The 22,500-nt window shown below is 40.3% G+C and overlaps 2 protein-coding genes across 2 annotated transcripts in view; both read left to right on the top strand.

Annotated features, from left to right (window-relative positions):
• LOC307028853 (axin-1-like) overlaps positions 1–2,734 on the top strand; it is a 22,269-nt gene extending 19,535 nt beyond the window's left edge. Inside the window, 1 exon segment of the mRNA XM_079664204.1 lies at positions 1–2,734. This exon segment is cut by the window's left edge and continues 418 nt beyond it. The gene's annotated coding sequence lies outside the window, so the exon portion shown is untranslated.
• Positions 2,735–4,142: 1,408 nt separating this feature from the next.
• The window catches only part of gtf3c1 (general transcription factor IIIC subunit 1), a 32,856-nt gene continuing 14,498 nt past the window's right edge, over positions 4,143–22,500 (top strand). The window contains exons 1-19 of the mRNA XM_079669036.1: positions 4,143–4,588; positions 5,541–5,747; positions 6,138–6,314; positions 7,180–7,323; positions 8,640–8,736; positions 9,005–9,128; positions 11,026–11,205; positions 12,458–12,573; positions 12,785–12,837; positions 14,344–14,672; positions 16,052–16,120; positions 16,609–16,742; positions 17,336–17,460; positions 17,554–17,707; positions 18,388–18,491; positions 20,175–20,302; positions 20,519–20,833; positions 21,468–21,613; positions 22,360–22,457. Of these exons, the coding sequence (XP_079525162.1) occupies positions 4,368–4,588; positions 5,541–5,747; positions 6,138–6,314; positions 7,180–7,323; positions 8,640–8,736; positions 9,005–9,128; positions 11,026–11,205; positions 12,458–12,573; positions 12,785–12,837; positions 14,344–14,672; positions 16,052–16,120; positions 16,609–16,742; positions 17,336–17,460; positions 17,554–17,707; positions 18,388–18,491; positions 20,175–20,302; positions 20,519–20,833; positions 21,468–21,613; positions 22,360–22,457 (2,921 nt within the window). The 5' untranslated portion in view covers positions 4,143–4,367. The remainder of the gene's footprint in view (positions 4,589–5,540; positions 5,748–6,137; positions 6,315–7,179; positions 7,324–8,639; positions 8,737–9,004; positions 9,129–11,025; positions 11,206–12,457; positions 12,574–12,784; positions 12,838–14,343; positions 14,673–16,051; positions 16,121–16,608; positions 16,743–17,335; positions 17,461–17,553; positions 17,708–18,387; positions 18,492–20,174; positions 20,303–20,518; positions 20,834–21,467; positions 21,614–22,359; positions 22,458–22,500) is intronic.

Here is a 22,500-nt window from a genome sequence, read left to right as displayed (position 1 = left end):
TGTCTCCACTGTGGATATTCGAGGAGCGCTGTTGAAAAAAAAAAAAAATCTGACCGGTCTTCCACTGCGATGGATGGAAAACGGGTGAGGGGACTGCTGGAAGGAGACGAGAGAAAGTAGTCTTCCACTTCGGCTCTGGAGGAGTCTAATCCTCCGCAGACCATTACGATGCTGCTACATTACCACGGAAACTCTTCAATCGGTGCTCGGGACGGTAAAGAAAGCAGTTTTTTTTTCTTTGTTTCCATTCGGAGTCTCGCTGCCTTTTCGCTGTCTCTGTTCCTCATCAGCTGGAGACGAGAGGACAGAGAATTTTTATTGGAGGAGGAACTCTAAGCCTGCTCCTCCTCTCGTTGACTTCATAGCCTCAAAAACGTTCTCACCCTTGATTCCTAGATGTCATGTAGTGATCTCTCACATCCACACAACAACAGTTCTCTACATAACTTGTTTACCAAAGCTACATATTTTTGATAAGACAAGTATCCTAGCTACTTGTGTCATTTTATTTGAATTGTGTATGTACAAGGCAGGTACTATTACTTATAAATGCAGCCTAATTTCGTTATATCTCAAACTTAATGTTGTATTATTGTGTATGTTTTGAAGCTAGTTCATTAGTCATTTCAGGGCAGCCTTTTGTTTGTTTTTCCTCTATGATGCACCCCTGCAGCTCACGTCTGTACTGTTTACCTGTGAGTGTGTACTTCTGTTTTCCTGCGCCATGGGTTTTTAATTATAGGCTTTTTCTGTATACACTCTAATGAAAAAGAGCTGTGCACACTCCAGTTGTGCCGCCTCTGACCACAGTATCACACCGTCACCACCTCATGTTTTTTTGCTACACTGTACGTAGCTCCGCACTCAGTCTAGCTGCCTGCCTTATGGCCAGTGCCATTACAATCTAGAGTATTCTGAACGTGTGGGTGAGTGTGAAAGCCTGTGCTATGTACGCCTGAACTCAGCCAAAGAGCATTATGCGGTGCGTCCCTTATGCCTCCATGCGTGTGTCTGTGCAGTCCAAGTCCACGAGCATCAAATGTATTTGTTCATCATGAGCAGAAGGGAGTCTTCTTCCTCTTGCAGATCATCCAACTTAAACCCTTAACACTGAGCTTGACATTTGGGGAATTATATACATTTTTCGCGGACAGTAAGTTGAGGAAATGTATATCAGTCTCATGTCTGTACGGCAATTATAAAGCCGCAAATAGCAGTTGGCTAGCTTAGCATAAACACTCAAACAGATGGGAAAAGCTAGCATGTCTTTGTAAATCGAACAGACTACAGCTGTAACCACATATTCTTTATTGATTTATCTGCCATATCATTTATCGATTGATCAATTTGTCTGTAAAAATATTTTAAAATAACTTGTTTCTTGTGACCAATCGTTGAAAACGTTTTTAGTTTACTAGGACATGTTGCCAATAGTAACGGCAAATTTGCTCGAAACTCAAACAAGTTTCCTCACATTTCTGCTCACAAATGATGTTCAATCATTACCAAAATACTTTCCCGTTAATTGCTTAATCCGTTCAAAGATGTGAAATAACTAAATGTTATGATTAAACAAGTTGAGCCTTTACGGTGAACGTGGATTCGTTCTCTTTGGACAGAGCTAAGCTAGCTTTTCCCCTCTGTCTCCAGTCTTTATGCTAAGCTAAGCTAAATGGCTGTAGCTACCGATTTAACACAAACATGGTATCAGTCCAACTCTCAGCTGTGGATTTCCCCAAATGCCAAACTATTCCTACAAACCTCTCCCATGGTTTCAGTCCTGCAGAATATCATAAAGCACCGAGCAGACAGCGCACTGATCTCACACCAGCTGTGTAAGCTGAATGTAATTTGACTTTTAAGACTTTAAAAAAAAAAAAAAAAACGTTTTCCTACCTTGTCCTCAAAGGAAGTCCCCTCATTGGCCCTGTCATCGTGTCGGTCCTCGGCGCTGATCTCAAACCGTCAGCCTGTGTTTTGTGTTATCTATGCTGGTAGTTCATTGAATGTGTTCATCAAACGAAAAGGTCCTAACGTGCGTCTCGCAGGAATGTCAACGTTTCGGGCCCAGTAAGGGAAACATAGGATCTGAAAACACATTTTGTCCTCACTGCAACCCATTATGCCTTCAATATGGAATTTAAAATTTAGATATGTATTTGTTTATAAAAAAATGTAATTTTAATAATCACCAAGCATGTTCTTTATAAGGAATGTTTTCCTGACGAGTTGAATTATCTATTTTGTTTTAATGTGTATGTGCGACCTGCTTCGGCCCCTCTGATATATCTGATCTGTTTTGTTAGAACGCCCAGGGACAGTTGAATGACGACATTTGTTAAGAGTTGTTTCTTGTGATTATGATTCGATGGACAAAACAAACAACTGTTGTGTTGTCAATTTGTGTGAAACACAGTGCCTTTATCATGTTATCTTTCAAAAATATCTTTATTGAACCAATCCATGATTTTTAATGTTTTAAGTTTTTATTTTCAGTCAGTCCTGTTGTTTTTTTTAGCTGCAATCATGCTTGCTCACTTCTGTTCTAGATCCTCTGCTGTAAATATGTACATTATCATTTCATACGTGTCTTCAGACCCGCACCACAAGTCCACGGTGTTTCTGTTTTTCAAAGGTAAACGCCAAGATGTCACTGTGCTGGTTCCACTTGTACATTTCTTTTAAAAAGGTACTTCATAATAAAGATGTTGAATAAACACTTCCTATCCTTGCATTTGTCACTGTTCAATTAATTGTCCTTATTTAGAAAATGCCACACATGCCTTATAAGCTTTCCTTTCACCGTGAATAAAGCCAATGACTCCTGCCGTTTATGACTTTTTAACTGCAGATACTTTGACTTTTCAAAGCAGGAAAAGCACATGTTAATGTTTAATGTTACTTATAACATTAAATGCAGCTTTGATCTAATTAAAGTGCACAATACCAATACCCTAAAACTGAAGCAATACCTTTAAAGAGTTCTATATTATCCAGTAAATATAGTTGAGTGGAATCTTTATGTTGCTTTAAAGCAGGGGTGCCAAACTAAATTTCCTCGTGGGCCACACTTGAATGATGGTTGCACTCAGTGGTAACTTTTAGACTATATAAATATACATAGATAAATATATATAAAATAATGTATTCTACAATATTTCCTCTGCATTGGATTATTATCGGATAGGATAATAACTTCATAATTAACTACGTCTGAAAGCAGAAGTCTAGGGAAAATCCTTGCAAGTAATTGAAAGTCTCTTCAGTGCGCATCTTACAAAATGAGATGCATTGTGTTTATGGGCAACGTGCTCCTGTAAAGCAGCACGTAACCTTATGATAAACGTAGTATACTCTTTGCAAGCACTTGTGGGCCACATACAGTTAAGTGGCGGGCCGGATTTGGCCCCCGGGCCTTGAGTTTGACACCCCTGTAAAAGTGATATACTTAAGTAAAGAATGTTGTTCATAAATGTTACTTTCTACCACTGGGCAGGATAAAAGAGACACCGGAGAAGCTAGCACAGTTGCTCGTAGTTACTGAATATACATTTTCAGCAGTAGGTCTACTGTAAATAAACACAGCAAGTGTATATGGCAAACAAGTATCTTCTGTGCAATATAATAGTCTCTTTTTATGCATCCATGAGGATTATCCAGAAGCTGCACTTGAACTCCACCTTTTTTATGTCTCTATGTTAGTAACAGAAATACAGAAGACATTGGTAATATCAATACAAAATTAAACAATAATAAATATACAAACATTATTAATTTATACAAATGCATCACATGAAAAGCACAGATTCAGTGTCCTCATTGCCCTTTTGTTTTTAAGAAAAGATATTCTTCATGTATTGTTTCATTTTTTAAACCACATAAAATAGTCAATAGTATGAATAATTAAATGACTTGCATAGCCTTTTAAAATGAAGAAAATGTGCATTGCTATTCCTTTTTCAACAAAAAAAAAATTAGCAGGGTAATATCTCTGAATAATTTTAAAAGAGACCTCCACTATTTTGCTCATGTCAGGACCATGGTCAGGACATTAATTCACCGCCACCTTGTGGAAAAGGTTTGTTACTGCAGAGACGTAACGTCAACGTGAGGTCATAGTTAAAATATGACGTAATCACGTACAGAGTCACCAGTTGGAAGCATAAACTGGAAGACGCAGTTGTAAACACGTTTTACTATTTGGTTATTATTAACTGTCAGTCGTATGAGAATAAAATAACTTCAGTATGCACATAATATATGTGTAACATCCGGTTAGTTAAAAACCCGGAACAAACCAAACAAGCTGCCAGTTAGCTAGTTGTTGTTAAGTTAGCATGTTAGCACGTTAGCTAGTTGGTAGCATCATGGATCCGTTGACTATAGTTGTGGATGAAGTGGCTTTGGAGGGACTGGACGGAATAACTATCCCCTCTCTGTGGATAAGATTAGAGAATAGAAAGCCTGCTTTTCCCCTGAAACTTGATGACCACACCAAGGAGCTCGTCTGGAGGTCCCTTATCAACAACACCGAGCTGAAGCTGTACCAGCTGCCGCAGGAGAGAGACGATGTGGTGCTGTTTGACAGGTGAGTTCTGCTTATAATGAAAGGTTCAGCACACTTTAAAGCAAATAAAGAAGAATAAAGAGTATTTGTCCCACTTGCCCCCAAAACAATGTCCTAAATATAATTCACAGGCCATGCTGAATAATGTAAATCATTTACATTGTTTACATTTTGTTAGTTGTGTGCTGGCCTATCAAGATTCACTGACTCCAATTCTATATGTCAATCTGTATTTTATTTATCTTATCTTAACATCTTACTGGAACGATGTTCTTACAGAGAAACTCAGCAGGCGGTTTAGAAATGTTTCTTCATGTCAAATGATTGCAGTCTGATGCAACAGATCTGCAACAAAAACAAACCTCAATAAAGGTTATGATGTTATAATGTTTTTAGATCTGTTTGGGAGGTGTGTTGTTTTAACACTTTCGACTGTGTTAAATTTCCACAAACACTTCTCTTTAGATCAGCTGAGTGCAGTTCCCTTAAAGTCTGTAGCTATTGCAATGGATTGTTTTCAAATGTAATTTCTGATAGCTTTAAGGAATATTTTTAGTTGACCAGATCCACATAAAAAACATTCACAACACAACATTTTCTATTTCAATATGTAGGGTAATCGTGCAGTTATTGGTTAGAGATTTAGGACTATATGTTCTATACATTTGGAGGAAACGGGTTAAGAACAATTAGGAAAGGGCTCTATTCCCAACATCAGCTTCCACACATTAATGATCGTGTGGCTAAATGGTAGCAAATCCCTGAAGACGAGTTAAATAGTCTTTTATTTGTTATTTGAACTGGCAGTGTGGCGCCTGGGACATTATGAGTGTTTGATATGTATGGTATTTTTCTTTACAATTCACGTTTAAGAAATAGTAGGTACTACTTTAAATGATATGTTATTGTTGTTGTTGACTCTTTATTTTAACGTCCTGACTTTGTGTTTCCATGCGTGTGTGTGTGTTTTCAGGTTCAAAGGCATCGACCCAGAAACGGGCATTGAAACAAGACATAATTTTTCTGACAGGAAAGATGTCTACCCGGTTGATATGATTCTAGAAAACAAGAATGGGATTCAGGGCTCCTGTGTATTATTCAAAGAGAGGAAAGACATCACTAAAAATGTCCGCTCCGAGTCCCTCGCCCCCTTACTCAACCTGCAGGAGACTTTGGAACAGTAAGAAGAGTTTGTTTGATATTCAACTAATTCAACACTCATTCTTTTTTACCTTCAAAACTAATAGCTTACCCTTAAAGTCATTCATTGTATTCACCGACATTTTCACAGATATTGAAGTGACTGTTATTTTTGTATATATTGATTATTGTGCTTTTATTTAGGTCTTAATGTGTGCATATGTATAAATGTGTCTTTGATTGTGTATATATAGGTATATACATATTGGTTTTTGTATTCAGGATTGTGGGAAACGGTATTTCGATCTCTCCTCTGTACACTCAAACTGAAAGATTGACAATAAAGTTGACTTTGACTTAAATACAATTTCAGAGTGCAACTGTGCATTCATCTCATTCACTTCCTTCTTTCCACCCTGTCCCTCCTCAGATATGGCCGAAAGCTTGTCGTGGTGGCGTGTCAGACGCTGCGATTCCGGACCCTGATTGGTCCGGAGAGCGATCCTGATTTGAAACTCAACGACGACTCTTACTGCATTCTGGAACGAGTCGGCCGAGCTCGATGGCAAGGAGAGCTTCAAAAGGATCTGCACGGAAGCTCCTTCAAGTACGGGACACACATTTAGCTCTGGGTCACTTTTGCTTCGTGTTTAAGCTGAAGTTCGGATGTTCGGATGTTCAGAATCCTTTATTAGTCATGACCTTTGACCCCTAACCCATCTCAGTCCCCTGCTTCCAGTCCTGCTGCTATTTTGTTCACACCATGTAAAGCAGCCTTGGGAAGGCGCTATACAAATGTAATTTATTATTATTGTTAGTCTTGCAGCGAGGAAATGTACAGTGTTCCAGCAAAAGTGGCCCGGCAGGTAAAAAAAGGAGTGCAATATTAAAGAGTAAGCTAACTTATTAGATATAGAGGGGGAAAAGCACACATTACTTATTGAGTAAAAATAAATAAAAATAATGACATACCCATGGCTAAAGATCAGAATCAGTATCAGAAACAGGTTTATTACGTTTGACGTTTAACTTGGTGTCGTGGTGCATACATAAAAGTAAAACAAGAATTAAAAACACAGGTAGAGAACTAGAAAAATATAAAAAATAATAAAACATATAATAAAATAAAATATAACAGTATTTACATTGCAATGGAATGGAATAAAAATCGGCAAAAAGCAAACATATTGTTGTACATTGTGTGCATTAATGTAATGCATATAGTCTGCGTTGTGGCTGAGGTAAAGTGTCAGTGGGGGGGCGGGCCTTGTGTATGAGGCCGGTAGCGGAGGGGAAGAAAGAAACTAAAGATGTGACACACATTGAGGTGTTCGGGTATTATAAAAATGAATAAAATGTTTGGACATTATTTCACATAACAAGTCATTATTGGAGAGCACAAAGTGCAAAACAAGTGTCTGTATTGCACATTGCGTGTTCCCCGTGTAACAGGCAGTGTTGTGTCTGAACAGGATCGATGCTCGGAAGCTGCACTACATGAGGAAGGCTCTGGTGAAACACGGCCTGGTCAGCATGCAGTCTCACGTCACTCGAGTGATCTCAGGACAGCAGCAGCACTCCATCCTGCTGCTGCTCAAACGCTTCTACGTCAACAGGTCTGTTTACGCTCCACCTCTGAACTAGGGAGTGGTTCATCGAATATTCAAAATGATTTGGTATTTTTTTTTATGGGAAGGGTGCCTAAGTTGATTACATATTGTCAAATGGATTAATTAAATGTATACAACAGTGCCATTTTAAATATCTTAAGAAAAATATCAAAGAAAACTTGTTTTGGTTTCTATATTTATTTTATAGTGTATTAATTATAAAAAAAAAAAAAAAATGTAACATTTAAAAAATATTTTTTATAGGATATGTTAATCGGTTAACCGTTTTTTGGGGGGTCGAATATTCGAATATGAATTTCAAATTCCCATCCCTACACTGAACTATCATAGCAATTATTACACAAATAGCAATGAGAGTTTGTACACACAGTCATGTTCCCCAGCAGACGAATCCCTTTAATTTTCCTCTAGCATGTCATATCTCTAAAACTGTGAGATGAACTGTCCTTTAATATAGATCAGATATAATGTCCCCTGAGGATGGGTTGCTGTAACTTTTGTGATCCATTGACTCTTCGTTTACCGTCATTATCTGGTCAAATGTGTCTAATACATAAAGATTTATGACCTGAAAACTATATCAAGCTAACCAGCTATCCTGGTGAACATAGTACTCTGACCTATGACTCTGACATGAGTATTTATCTTAAAGTGGACCTATCATGCTATATTTGAATAATATAGTGTAGCACCATGCCTATATAAGGCATATTTATGCTTTTAATTTTTAAAAATGCCAAACAGATCATGCATTTTAGTCATTCCTCATTTCGCTCAATTTAACACTGTCTTTTCATGGGCTGATTCTGTGAGAGCAGCACCATCTACAGGCCTGGCATATGTACTACAGCGTCTCCAGCGCTTTCTAACGGCAATGTCCGTGGCTGTCTCCTCCTGATTGGTGGAGTTGGCCCAATAGCCGTAGCGCCACTTCTGTGACGTCATAGAAGTGATAGAATCTGGATCAGTCTGTATCAGATCCGTTGCAGCCCCTTTTTAAGAGATTCTGGTATGGAGGAAAATAGAGAGGGTTGTGTTTTCTGACACTTGGTGAGTTCCCTGGAACACCGGGGACACATATTCATGTATACAAGACGTACAAAAGTGCATTTTGCATGATAGTCTTTTCTACATCATAGACTCTTGCAACAGCACATGATGTTAAAGGGAACAAAGCCAATGTTTTTGCTTTAAGTATTAACATGTATTAACCTATTTAATCAGTATCCTTTGTCCCTCCCTCTCACTGTCTATTTCTGTTCTTCAGAAACTCCCTTTAACCCCATCTTCTTATTTCTCAGGAGGGCAAAATACGACATCCTAATGGAGTACATCTCCAACCTCCTGCAGCAGTCCCCGGGTCAGTTTGCCACCCTGCTCACTCTGAAACACCACCTGGTGAGTGTGTGTGTGTGTGTGTGTGTGTGTGTGTGTGTGTGTGTGTGTGTGTGTGTGTGTGTGTGTGTGTGTGTGTGTGTGTGTGTGTGTGTGTGTGTGTGTGTGTGTGTGTGTGTGTGTGTGTGTGTGTGTGTGTGTGTGTGTGTGTGTGTGTGTGTGTGTGTGTGTGTGTGTGTGTGTGTGTGTGTGTGTGTGTGTGTGTGTGTGTGTGTGTGTGTGTGTGTGTGTGTGTGTGTGTGTGTGGTAATAACTGTCTGTTTTCCCTCAGAATGTGGATGACAGCACTTTCAAGCGTGTATTTCAGTACATGAGAAATGCCAAGTTGGCTGAGTTCTGTCAGTACCCTCTGGAGGATTTAGACCCATCAGCCGGGCCGTGCATCAACAAGAAAGGTAACATGCCCCTGAAGCCCCTGAACACATCAGCACAGCATCACGGTGTTACCTGCATGCATCAATTTAATAACAATAACTTATTACCAGAGTGTCATCTCCATATCAGAAGAAAATGTGAAGCCCAGTTTGCAAATCGTTTTCTTGTCCTGCTGCTATTGGCTACTGGCCTTAAATATTTTTGATGTATTGTACTCGGCTTTAATGGTTCACTTCCAATTGTTAGATTTTAGAACTCGGAACATTATCGTAATAATTCAGGTAAAAAAACGAAGATAAAATCCCCAAAACATGTAGTAATATCTTATTCTTGCCAGAATCATGTTAATATTACTTTATTAATAACTGGAGCATAAACATGGATTACTTAAAGGTCCCATGTCATGCTTTTCCGGTTATTACCCGTCCCATTGTGTGTTATGAAGGTTGCATGTAAACGGTGTGCCGAGTCAAAACCCTCAAAGTAAACCCTTTAGTGAGTAAAACTCTAACACAGAAAATACCTCTCCAAAACGCCTCGTTGAAGATACGTCACTGTCCATTGTTTACTTCCTGGGTATTGTGACGTAGGAATGGCCAGTAGCCGCGCCCAGAGCTATGACGCGATACGGTCATGCGTTAACCGGAACCAAATGGACCAATCCGTGGAGCCGTAACGTTAAGCTCCCGCTGATTGGTCCAAATTGACCAATCCACGGGCTTCCTCACACACACACTCAGTGCATGCAGCTCTGCTGATTTCTCCTCCCTGGCTGCAGGCTGATAACAGACAATTGGGATCGCGGCGAAATTCTCTCTGCAGACCCATTCTCTCTGCAGACCCATTCTCTCTGCAGACCCATTCTCACAGCGTTTATCAACCTTTTTCTTACTCAATATCAAGCCACACTTATTGTTTTTACTTCGGCTGTGACTTTGTGTGTGCTCAGGGTGAGTTTGGCTGTGTTTCACTGTCGCTAAACAAGGAAACCACACCTCCACGGAGCTCACCGCGATTCACAACGTCCCGACCAATCAGAGCACACTGTGCTCACAGGGAGTGTGGGGGCTGGAGCTATTGGAGCTACAAAGAGCCGTTAAACGCAGAGAGTGAAATTCAGTGAATACACGTAGTTTACAGAGATGCTGTATGAGAAACCAAAGTGATTTTGGAAAATTGCACAATATAAATCTATTCTAGTAGACCTCAACAATGGAATTATGATCAGTGGAAATGGCCATGACATGGGACCTTTAAGTCAATATGTTCTGTGTAGGGATGAAACTAGCAATTCAATAGTGACCACAATATTTATTGTATTCAGTTGATTAAATGTCACAACTTTTTCAATGTTGCCCTTTAAATGTTCCCAGAGTCCGACATACATATTTTGTTTTAGCCAACAAACAGCCAACAATCCAGAGATATTTAATATTCTATCTTTCAAACAAATAAATGCTCATTTAAGTTGAATTTGAAAATCTGAAAACCTGTGTTTTTCTGGGGGTTGTTTTGCACATTTGAGCAAAAACATTTAGAAAATTGTCAACTTTATAAAAATGTTCTGTAGTTTGACTTATTCATTAGATAATAGTTTCTTCTGCTTTGGTGTGCAAAACATGCAGCTCTGTATAATATATATTTGTATTTGAAGTAGATTCAATCTAAAATGAAATAGGTTGAATTTGATCATAAAGTTCATTGGGACGCTAATAGAGTGACAGAAATATCACAAGTTATTATATGTAGAAAATAGTAAAATGACGGGGTTAGGGTATACAAATATAAAAATATCTACCATCTTATTTGAATAATTTAATCACATACGTTTTTTTGTATTGGATTCTTATAATAGTTTTTTGTGTGATTATATTCAGCTTTGTGTTGAACTCTGCATCTTTTCACTTTGTTCTCCAGGGAAGAAAGTGCATGTGCGCTGTTTGAGATTGTTGAAGCCGTACACGAAGAAGGGCGTCACTGAGGATGACGATGATGAATACGAGGACGATGAAGATTTCCCAGCAGGCAGAATCGGATCTAATCCTCCAGAGGGGCGAATCATGGAAAGGGACGTCCTGTCGCAGGCCTATAACATGGGTTAGATCTCCGTCTTTACTCCTTTCACCAAACAGATATTTCATGTGTCAGCTCAATAGTTTGGCGATGTTTCATGCAGTCAGGAAGCATTTTAGATTAGTTTACAGATAGTTCCTGAAGAAGAAGAATTGGGAGGGATGAAACCCTCTTTAATGGTCACACAGCACTCAGTGAAATGTGTTCTCTGCTTTTAACCCATCCTGGAACCAGGAGTCTAGTACTAGGAGCAGTGGGCAGCTATTGTACAGCGCCCGGGGAGCAATGGGAGTGGGTGGGAAGGGGGGTGTCCGGTGCCTTGCTCAAGGGCACCACCACAGGGCCCAGGAGGTGCACTGGGACCTCTCCATTTTTAGGTCTGGTCGGGGACTTGAACCGGCGACCCTACGGCTCCCAGTCCAAGCCAAGGAGTCGAGGCTGATCCTCTTGCTGTGGTCCCGCATCCTGGATCCTCTATCCTGAGTTCCTGATTAAGTCGTGGACTTCGGGTCGTGGCTGAACCTGTCTCTGCGGTCCTGCCTGGGTCTCGTCATGCTGCTTCTCTGATGGCTCCCACAGGATTGTTGACATCCTCGTGGATTCATCTTCTTATTACAGACACATGCATTTTCCAAACATTTGGTCTACCTACGCTGTAAAATGTATTATCTCTTCGATTTACATACGGCATCGATTGCACGTCTGTCCGTCCTGGGAGAGGGATCCCTCCTCTGTTGCTCTCCCTGAGGTTTCTCCCATGTTCCCCTTTAAACTGTGGGTTTTCTCTGGAAGTGTTTCCTTGTACGATGTGAGGGTCTAAGGATCTAAGGATAGAGGGTGTCGTTTTTCTCATACTGATATTCTGAACAATCTGTGCTGTTGCATTAGCTGTAAAGTGTCTCTAATGTAGGCTATTTTTTATTACATGTACAGCACTTTGGCTCGACCAAAAATCGTTTATAAATGTGCTATATAAATAAAACTTGATTTGATTTGAAGCCTCTACTGACTGAGCCACGGCCCACTCTGTACTTCGAAGCATTGAGAGATCTGGATGGTTCATAAAGTAGCATGATTTTTTATTTGTACGTATTTTGGTCCAACGTATCCTTCAGTTCTTCATAAGCCAGCTGCAGTGTTTGGAAGTGAATTATTTTACAGACAGAAAGCTCAAGAGTACAGAGACAACAAAGCAAGAAATTCCATTGCTGAGAAATGATTGAATGCAATTCTTCAAAAATAACTTGCCTATATATCTGTTGTTGTTGTTCTGCAGTATTATCCACTGGCACAAAGGGAATGGCTCAGCGCGGGATCAGCTGTAAGGTGAATGTCGGGAAGCTGGAATCTCGTATGATCTGTCGACGGCTGGAGAGGGAGGATATGATTAAGGTAAGATCCCACGCTGCATTGGGGCTTCCCAAAATTCAAGTGGCCCTATTACGCTACTTCTCAGGTTTATACTTGTACGTTCTGTCTCTACTGTGACATGTCTCTTTAATGCTCAAGGAGCCCTTTATTTGTCTCAAGTACACATTAAGTTACAATACAGAGGTTTTCTTCTGGTCTCATTTTAATGTGTGTGGTTTCTTTCGCCCTGCAGGGATTCATGGTGGACCAGGGTCGACAGAGGACGACACAGTTTATCAGCCATAGGTGTGTCAAAGTCAAAAGTCAACTGTGTTGTCAATATTTCCGTTTGTGTGTAAATTACATTTAGCTGACGCTTTTATCCAAAGCGACTTACAATAAGTGCATTCGACTAAGAAGATACAAACTAGAAGGAAACAGAATGATATAATGTAAGGTACGTTTATTTCAGAGTTCGCGTTAACCGAATATTTTTTTTTTTTAACAATGACGGACAAATCTGAAAGCAGTCCGTCATTTTGACAGATTAGAACAAACTCGGAACAGCGCCAAAGTTTCCCCGCAGTGAGGCTCCGGTGTTATGCCGTGTTATGCATGCCCCCCAAAAAGGAAATTATACCGTTTCCAAACCTAACTGTGCCGTACAAATCATTGAAATGTCTGAGTTTTGGCTTTACGCCATGCATAACACGGCCGCATGTGAACTGTCCACCCCCCCACCCCGTTGACAGTTCACGAGCATGCTTCCCCCCCCCCCCCCCCCTCGTCAGAGTTGTGTAAAGGCCGACGGGTCATTCTGGATTTTTCACGGAAGTTTTACGATCCTGTCCGTCAAAATGACGGGCAGCGAAAAAGTCTAGCGCAACCTCTGGTTTATTTATATAGCACATTTCAGACGCAGAGGCAATTCAAAGTGCTTTACATGATCATTAACACATGATAGAAGAACAGAGAGGAACACAATAGATAAACATAGTGGAAGTTTCAGTTTCATAAAAACAATGCATTAATGAGATATAAAATAGTTTAAAAACGACATTGTAAATACGGTAAGTGCTAAAACAAGTTAAAAGGCTTCTGGGTAAGCAGCTGTAAAAAATTGTGTTTTTAACCTCGACCTAAAAGAACTCAGCGTTGGTGAAGACCTCAAGTTTTCTGGAAGTTTATTCCATTTGTGGGGAGCATAAAAACTAAAAGCAGCTTCGGCGTGTTTGGTTCTGAGCCGGGGAACAATAAGTACATCAGGTTTCATAGAGCCAAACCATTTCAAGTGCTACTCAACTGGCTTTAGATAAGCCAGTCCTTTATTAGTATATAAGTGCTTTGTTAGTAACTCTATCGCTCGAAGTGGAGTCTAAAGAGATGAGTTTTCAGTCTGCGCCGGAAGATGTGTAAGCTTTCTGCTGTCCTGATTTCAATGGGGAGCTCATTCCACCATTTTGGAGCCAGGATAGCAAACCCACGTGTTTTTGCTGATGGGAACTTGGGTCCCCCTCGCAGTGCGGGTGCAGCGAGCTGTTTGGCCGATGCAGAGCGGAGTGCACGTGCTGGGGTGTACGGTTTAACCATGTCCTGGATGTAGGAAGGGCCAGATCCATTCACAGCATGGTACGCAAGTGTCTTGAAGTGGATTCTAGCAGTTACTGGAAGCCAGTGAAGTGAGCGGGGTGGTGTACAGACAGAGAGATCGAAAAACCGTAATCTGTAATTGAGTATAGATTTTTATTTGTATTTTTCCAAAATGATAACATCAACTACCGGTACTCATGATCTGCTGTTTTCTGTCGACAGGTTTGTTGGTGTGAGTAATCGACTCCAACGGTTTGCTAAGGAGCAGGAGCGGACAAAGCTCCTCTACTCCTCTGCACCACAGGCATTAGATTTTGATGCGCCATCCCCTAAATTACCACCAACTGCCAAACGGAAAAGAGCAACCTCCAAAAGCCCGGCAGCGAAGAAGTTTAGGAAAGCAGATGGCGGAGGAAAGGAGGCTCTAGAGGAGGATGGAGAAGTGAACACAGAAGTTAGAGCCTTGGATGGAGAGGGAGGGGAAGCAGCAGGAGAGAAAAGCAAGGTGAAAGCTGAGCATCCAGAGAGCCCTTTCATACAAGCAGCTGAAGGTGAGAACTTCTTTGTGTGTTTTTGCTAAACTTTATAACAGTTGACTACAGAAAATGATCTTTTGAAAGAAAATATACTCCAGAAATTCCTTTACAGCCACAAAGTGTCAGAAATCAGTGCCTTTTACAGATGAATAACAGCGATAATGGCTGCCTCAACACTAACTGGAGTTCCAAATCAAATCAAATCAAAATGTATTATTGGCCCAAATCACAAGAAATGCCTCAGAGGGCTGTACAAAGCAAACAAAAGCAAAGACAAAAACAAAATACAAACGTCATATTATACCTCAACATTAGTATTGCCATGGGATAAAAGCAAGTGATGGTAATGATGAGCCAAAACTAGGTGATGGAAGCTAGTTTACAGGGAAGACATAGACTGGAGCCACACGAGAACGGTAACGCAAAGGAACCAAATTCGATATCAAAAAAGTCTTCCGTCCACACGCAACAGGCACCAGAAACGTGTCCGATCACAAGAGACCGCTCGAAAGCGCTGGAGACGCTGTAGTACATATCCCGGGCCTGTAAGTGGCGTTGTACTCCTGCCACAAAATACACCAAAAGCAGCGAAGAAGACTTCCCCCGCATTGTTGCCATGGTTGCCCTTCTGTTTATTCTCCGCTGTGGACGCTCTGGCTCTTTTTCTCCCTCCCCGAGGCAAGCTTTTGCTCGTGCTGCTCTAATTCTCTCTGTTGGTCCACCAGCAGATGACAAACACCCACCTCTCTGCCTCTTCCAAGGGACGAGGGAACCTTGCAGCAGAGTTTCAGTTAGATTTTTTTTCGCCGGTCAACATGTCCGTTAAAGTTTACATTTTCCGGACAAAATTAGAAAAGTGCCAGTCAGAGGTCTTCTGTGTTATTTATTGAGCTTTAAAACAAATGAATAACGACTATATAATAATATAAGAATACAAAACGGAGCCTCTCTTTCCTCCCCCTTTTCTGACAGCCCAGCAGCTGATCTCTAACAGGAGAGGCAGGGAGAGGCGGGGCTATTGCTTCATCGTTATCAGGAAATGATCGTATAGGGCGTACACACGGAGCCGTTTGGCCCCCCCAGAGCGTTTCGTCCGTAGATCTACCCACCTTGGGACCCATTATCGTTTTCTGTGTTTCCATGTCGGCCTCGTGTGGCCGAACCGTCTATATATGATAGTGAACTGTAGCGGATACGACCGTTATCGTTCTCGTGTGGCTGCAGCCTTAAACAAGATATTTTACAACCGAAAAAACTTTTTTTTCAAGAAAATATACTCAACTAATTCATTTGCATTTAAGAAGTCTGAATCCTCTTGACGTTTCCACGCACTTTTTGATGGTTACAGGTCTGCATATGGTCCAACTTCTTTATTATGTTCTGTCACCACTCAGGTGAAACCGCAGCTTGCAGTGAGTCAAACAGCAGTGCAGCACCTGACTCTGAGTCCACTCCCAAAGCAGGTAACTAGAATAACTTCAACACTTTTAAGTTAACTTTTTATTTACCCCCTATAGCAGAACCAGCCCAGGATTTATTGGTGTATATTAATAACCTTTATTAATGTCTTCATGGCTATTTATATGATTATAATTGAATCTGTGGCAAAATATGAGATTGTTTATACTTGAAAATATATATTCTACTATCAAGACATGTAAACCATTCATAGGACATGTTTTCTTTTCTTTTTTACCTGCTTGAGATTGACTTAAATACATGAGATACAGGTATATATATATTGATGTAAAGATGGCAATGTTTATTTGTCACAATTACTAATATGAATCCATAGCATCTCTACCATTTGAATGTATTATATCAGAAAGCAAAGACTTCTTTATAGCAAAGTAGAGAAATGTTAACAGAAATAAGACTAACTTTTGTAGTGGTTGATATCGGGATTTTTGTCTGATACATATTTGTGTTTTCCTTCTGTCTCTTCTATCAGAACCAGCTGGAGTCAATGAGGAAGATCCCAACTCAAATCCTTTCAGCACTTTTCCTGAGATTGAGCCGTCGAAAGCAGCCAACAACTCAGGAGACAATGACGTTGTTGTTGTTACAGATTTCTGCAAGAGACCGGTCAGTCTGCTTTCAGTGTTTCTCCGTTTTGTCCCAGCTGTTCGAGATAAGTGTTAAAGGTCACCTATTATGCAAAATCCACTTGTTCATGTCTCTTCTACATCAACATGTGTCCTCTCTGTGGAAAGAGATTCTGAAAGTTTCAGGAACAAAAGTTCTCTCTCTTTGTGTCCTGATCCATTTCTATAAAAACCTGTCTGAAAATGAGCTGATCAGATTTTGGCCACTTTATGATGTCATAACGATTTTGTGACTTGTGTAACCATTAGCCAATCACCAACCAAGGTAACCCCTTCCACCTTATTACCTGAGTCTCCTCCTAGAGCACCATTGTGTTCTTTGTAACCAAATATCTCTCAGAGGGGCGTGGGGAGGGGCTCCTTATTTTCATCTAAAGTAACAGACAGAGAATCAGCACTTTTGAAAGAGGGCTGAAACAGAGGGGATTATGGGTAATGCTGCAATGATCTGTTTGGTGTTTGGAGCCAAACACTTCAGAGTCATGTTTTGTATCTGAGACCTATAATATATTGATGAAAAACAGTATAAAAGGGGAACTTTTTAAAGGTAACGGTTCAATCCACCTCCTCCAGGCCCGGGTTCGTGTAAAAAACAAATATGCTTTGGCGAGATCTCACGAGACGTTCCGCCTGCTGAGGAGGAAGAACCTGATCGTGGAGGCGGTGCGCAACTTCAAAATCATCGAGGGTCTCTTCCCGTAAGTCTGTCTTCACTGTGCTTCACTTATTCACAAGTATTTTATTGCACAGTAAGAAAAGAAAGCAAACACCAACATGCTGTCTGTCTCCAGGCTGCAGAAGATCATCACTGACGACGAGAAGAAGGATGGAATCAACACGAGGTGCTGCAAGAAGACTATCGTACGCACCGTGGACAGCCTGTCCAGAGAAGGCTTACTAAAGGTTTACAAGACCACCATCATACAGGACGGGGTCACCAAGAACGTAAGTGCACCCATCACACATTGTTAGGAAAATATCACTCGACAGCAGGTTGAGAATCAATAATCAGGTACTCATTTATTCTTGCAAGAAGGAGCAGAGTTAAATCACATACAAAGGATATGGTTTAACTCTCACACGGGGTATGTTGCTCAACGGAGCAGGAGAAACATCAGGCTTAGGCTATAGTCCAAAATACAGGAGATAACAACAAAGTCGTAAATCGAGGTGGCGCTCATATCAGCCGCGGGTGTCGGAAAAGCGTCCGGTCATCTGTGATGGGTCATCTGTGATGGGTCATCTGTGATGGGTCATCTGTGATGTCTTCTGGACTTCCTTCACGCCTCATAGAAATGATATGTAGGAGACAACAAGTATGTGTCTGTTTCCTCATAAAGATCAACAACCTGAAATGCCCTGCCTCCTCCAATCAGAAAGAGGCAGCTGCAAGGTCGTACACAGTTCAGAGCCACACTTGATATCAGTGCATTCAAACAAACCCAAAGAGGAGACAACAGTGTTTTCTCCAACACATAGATATTGTAGTGGCCAAAGTCCCAACAGGGTTGTCTTGTGACCTTCACCTCAAAAGTTTTTTTAGCACATTTTACATACACATCAATTAGAAGTCTCAAAATAAAAGATACTCGCTTTTTTTGTCGTTGACTTTCTTCTCCTCGCAGGTGGAGATGGTCGTTCATCCGTCCGTTCTGCCCACCGATGAAATAGTGACACGACTCATCGAACAGATCCGCTTCAGAATCTCCAGTTCTTACTCCACTGTACGGTAAGCACAAAAGAAATACTCTGAAATTCTGCAGTGAGTAATAGTGAGTATGTTTGCATTTTCTACTGCTCTCGCACTGTCCGATTCTTTTGAATATGCTTAATTTAGTCAGTTTCTCAGTGTAATATTTGCTATTACGCCATTAAGCCACTGAGGTGCTGCTATGTTGTCACGCTGATTACCTCGTCTGATGCAAAAGTTTCCAGTTGAACACAATCTGTTTATTTTCCTGTTACTGGCAGCCATTTAAAATAAAATCAGTTTCCACTCAGCAAACAAAACATAACATTCAGATATTACCTCATCGTGTGTGTGTGTGCGTGATTGAAAGTAGGGCTGCTCAATTAATCATATTTTAATCACGATTATGATTATGGCTTTCAACGATTACGAAAACAACGTAATCGAAATAAAACGATTTTTTTATTATTATTATTATTACTTTTTTTTTTTTTTTATAATTTTTTTTTTTTTTTTTTTTTCAGTTGAATTATACTTAAAGTTCAGGGTAATCAACTGTTAAAAACATACTGTTCACAATTATTTTCTCCAATACATGGATGTTTTCAAAGTCAATGAATAATCGCATTTAATAATCGCAATTACAATTATTGACCCAAATAATCGAGATTCTGATTTTTGCCATAATCGAGCAGCCCTAGTTGAAAGTTGTTTACCTTCTGAAGTAACCCTTAAATCAGGGGTGGGGAACCTCTGGCCTCCGAGGACCATTTGATACGGCCCTCGAGGTAATTTATAAACACACCCAAAAAATAAAATGTAAGAAATCCAGACCGCAAAAATTATTAAACAAGCGAGTGCCTGTTTTTCCTGGCCAAGGTCAGGTTCCTTGAACACAACACAAGCCTAACGTGTCATGACGTGGTGCCTGAGCTCACTGGAACGCAGCTCTGCCGCTCAGGCACTTCAAAAACGGCAGTACCCAATCCATAAGGAGCCGTACACATATAATTGATCATTATAGTTATCAAAAAACAAGAGACTAAATTAAAAACAGGTCTAAAATACTATATGACAGTAAAAAAAAGTTGTTATTAATAAACAAGAATATAGTTTAAAAGTGATTTGTAAAATATCCAAAAAGAAATCTGCTTACAGTTCTGTTTCATATGGGTGTTGAGAAATGTATCCATACTGTAGAACTATGCTCTCAAATTGCACCAGATTGATGCTTTTAACTTCAGAATAAAAAAAAAAATCTTGCCCCAGGACCCCCCTAGAGGAGGTTAGATCCCCCCCCACTTAAATCAAGTTCACATGGATAGGAAACTAAATACATTTGCACACATCTTGTATCCATATCATTCTGTTTTGGTGGTCATGCCACAACCGTGCACGTGCATGCATAAGTCATGGTGAGATATCTGGATTAAGAGGTTGCTTTTTCTTTGCACAGCATGAAAGAAAGGCCAAATGAATGGGCTGTGATTTTAGTTTTTTTAAGCAGAGGTTGAGTTCAATCATTTGTACGGCCCTCGGAAGATGTTGTTCAAATTGAAATGGCCCTTGAGAGGAAAAAGGTACATTGATTCCTTATGAGCGCTAATTGTGTCCTGCTGCTGCTGCTATTACTCTGTGGTAAAGAGCAGGAAAATGTCTCGTACCTTCTGTCTGGATCGAGTCTATCTTCCTCCATCTTCTGTCTTTCTCTCCGTCCCTCAGTCATCAGCAGGCTGAAGAGAAAGCCAGAGAAGAAGGCGCCGCCCCGGAAGATACGAGCACCAGCCCTTCCAGAGCCAATAAGAGAGACAAGAAGAAAAATAAAAACGACGAGTTCAAGCCCACAACAGGTTCTGGTTTACTCAATATTAACACAAACACAAAAGGAGTCATACATTCAAATTCAGAGCCCAGTTTGAAGGAGAAAGTTTGATTTTGAATCAATTCAACTTTGCCCTATTAAAGTTATTTGTTCAACCGTGGACTCACCCCTATTGACATCCTTATGATCAGATGTATTTGTCCTCGAAGTCCATTTTCTCTTTTCTTTCTCTTTCGTTTCCTAGTTAAGGGATTGGGGAAGTCTCTTGGATTCCAGCCTAAGATGCATCGTATGCGTGTTGTTCATAACTTCCTCTGGTACCTGATCTACGGGCACCCGAGCAAACAGAGCTCCTCTGACTCCCCATCGACCAGCGACACGTCGGCACAACAGAACATCTCTGATCCCGATCCCAAACAACGGAAAGACTCCCCTAACAAACAAACACAGCCGTCTGAAAACACTGACTCGCCAAACTTAGATGGGATATCGTCGGGTGATGAAGAGGAGGAGCAGAAGGATAAATCGATACCTAGTGACTCTCAGTGCGACTTGAAAGGTGAGCGAGCATCGAGTGTGGGAATCAGTGCTTATTATGAAGGAGCTGTCCATTTTTTATTTGAACAGATGTGTTAACATGCACACTTAAAAAGAACAGGTTTGCACTTCTGATAGACAATATTCCTATTTGTTCACATTGCTATAAAAAAAATTAACATTTGAGTGATTTTAGTTCAACCAGTGTGGGCTTTTACTTCTGAAATGCATCTCCAGCCCAGCCTTACACATTGTTGTTTAGTTGGTTGTTTAAAATGCACAGAGCTGGTTATAAAGGAGGCCAAGTGTCGTAAACTGCTGTAAGAATGTAATGCATATTCAGAATGAGCTGAGTCCAAAGAAGGCTCCCTAAAACCTGAATAATATCGGAAAATCCCACTTGTCTTTTTTTTGAAAATTCTATGTGTTAAAATAAGCCTAATTCTGAAAACCCAAACACAATATGCTTTGATTTGAGCCTGATCAAATTAAGAATACTAGTGTGCATCTGAACTTAGTCAATGACTCTTGTCTGTGTCAGAACCACGGTGGGATACTGTTTTTTATTTAATATAGTGAATAAAGGTATGCGTATTGTAGTTGTTTTTGATATTTTAACAAAATTGCTTATGTTATCGTCTCCGTGTCTCTGGTAGTGTATTCTGATGAGGACTCCTGGAGGAAATTCATTCCTCCTGTGCGTGTGCACAAGGGGTTTGTCAGCGGCTGGGCGATGGTCGGAGACATCCTGCTCTGCATGCCGCTCTCCATCTTCATTCAGGTCATACAGGTCAACTATAAGGTCAGAAAACAAACATTTGCTTTACTTTTTTAAAGGATGTTTTGCTATTCACTTCACTTACCCTCTGTAGGGGAACATATTTCCTCTCTTGGTCACATGATCCTCAAATGTCATCTGTGTCAGAAGTCAGTTTTTCTTTCCTCTGGAGCAAATGCTCAAGAAACAAAATACTGTTTCCTTTCAGTGTATACTTTGCGACTTTTCAAAAGTGTCAACATATTCTTTTGGGTATTAAATGACAGAACAGCTCCACAAAGTTATTTAAAAGGTGATGAGAGTCAGGTTTGCTCTATCATTGGAAGGAGAGTCCTTACATATACTTTCTCCTAACAGTACCAGCCAACTCTTAATATGGTCACTTAATGTTATTCTATTCTCTTCACTCTATCTGCACTATACCTCTGATGTAGTAATAACGCACATTTCCCCGTTGTTGAACAAATAAAGGAATTCTGATTCTGATATATTTAACAGCAAACAGATGTTCCTTGAAACGTCTTAATTGCATAAACAATACAAAACACTTTGCTCCAACAATTACTTCATTTAATTTAATAGATTTGTATTGCATTGATTTATACAGTACCAAGAAGTTATTATAACATTAATCTAATTTAATTGAGGAACTGGATATATTGAACACAGTCAATAGGCGAAGCTAATTTACTGAAAATAGATTGAATATTTCTTGAAGTTAACTCTGACAGCCCTACTAATCACACATATAAAAACCCATGTGACCACAGGTGGAAGGACTGGAGGAACATCTCAACGACCCGGTGAAGCAGCACCATCTCATCCGAACGCTGCCGGCCAAAATGAGAAGACAGCTGCTCTACAAACGGTGACTTTGACTCTTATTTAGCTTTCTGTCTCTCCTGGTAACT

This window comes from Notothenia rossii, assembly GCF_949606895.1.
Source record: "Notothenia rossii genome assembly, chromosome: 1".
Classification (NCBI taxonomy): domain Eukaryota; kingdom Metazoa; phylum Chordata; class Actinopteri; order Perciformes; family Nototheniidae; genus Notothenia; species Notothenia rossii.
Note: the sequence above shows the minus strand (reverse complement) of the source record. Positions and strands in the feature narration are given on the sequence as shown.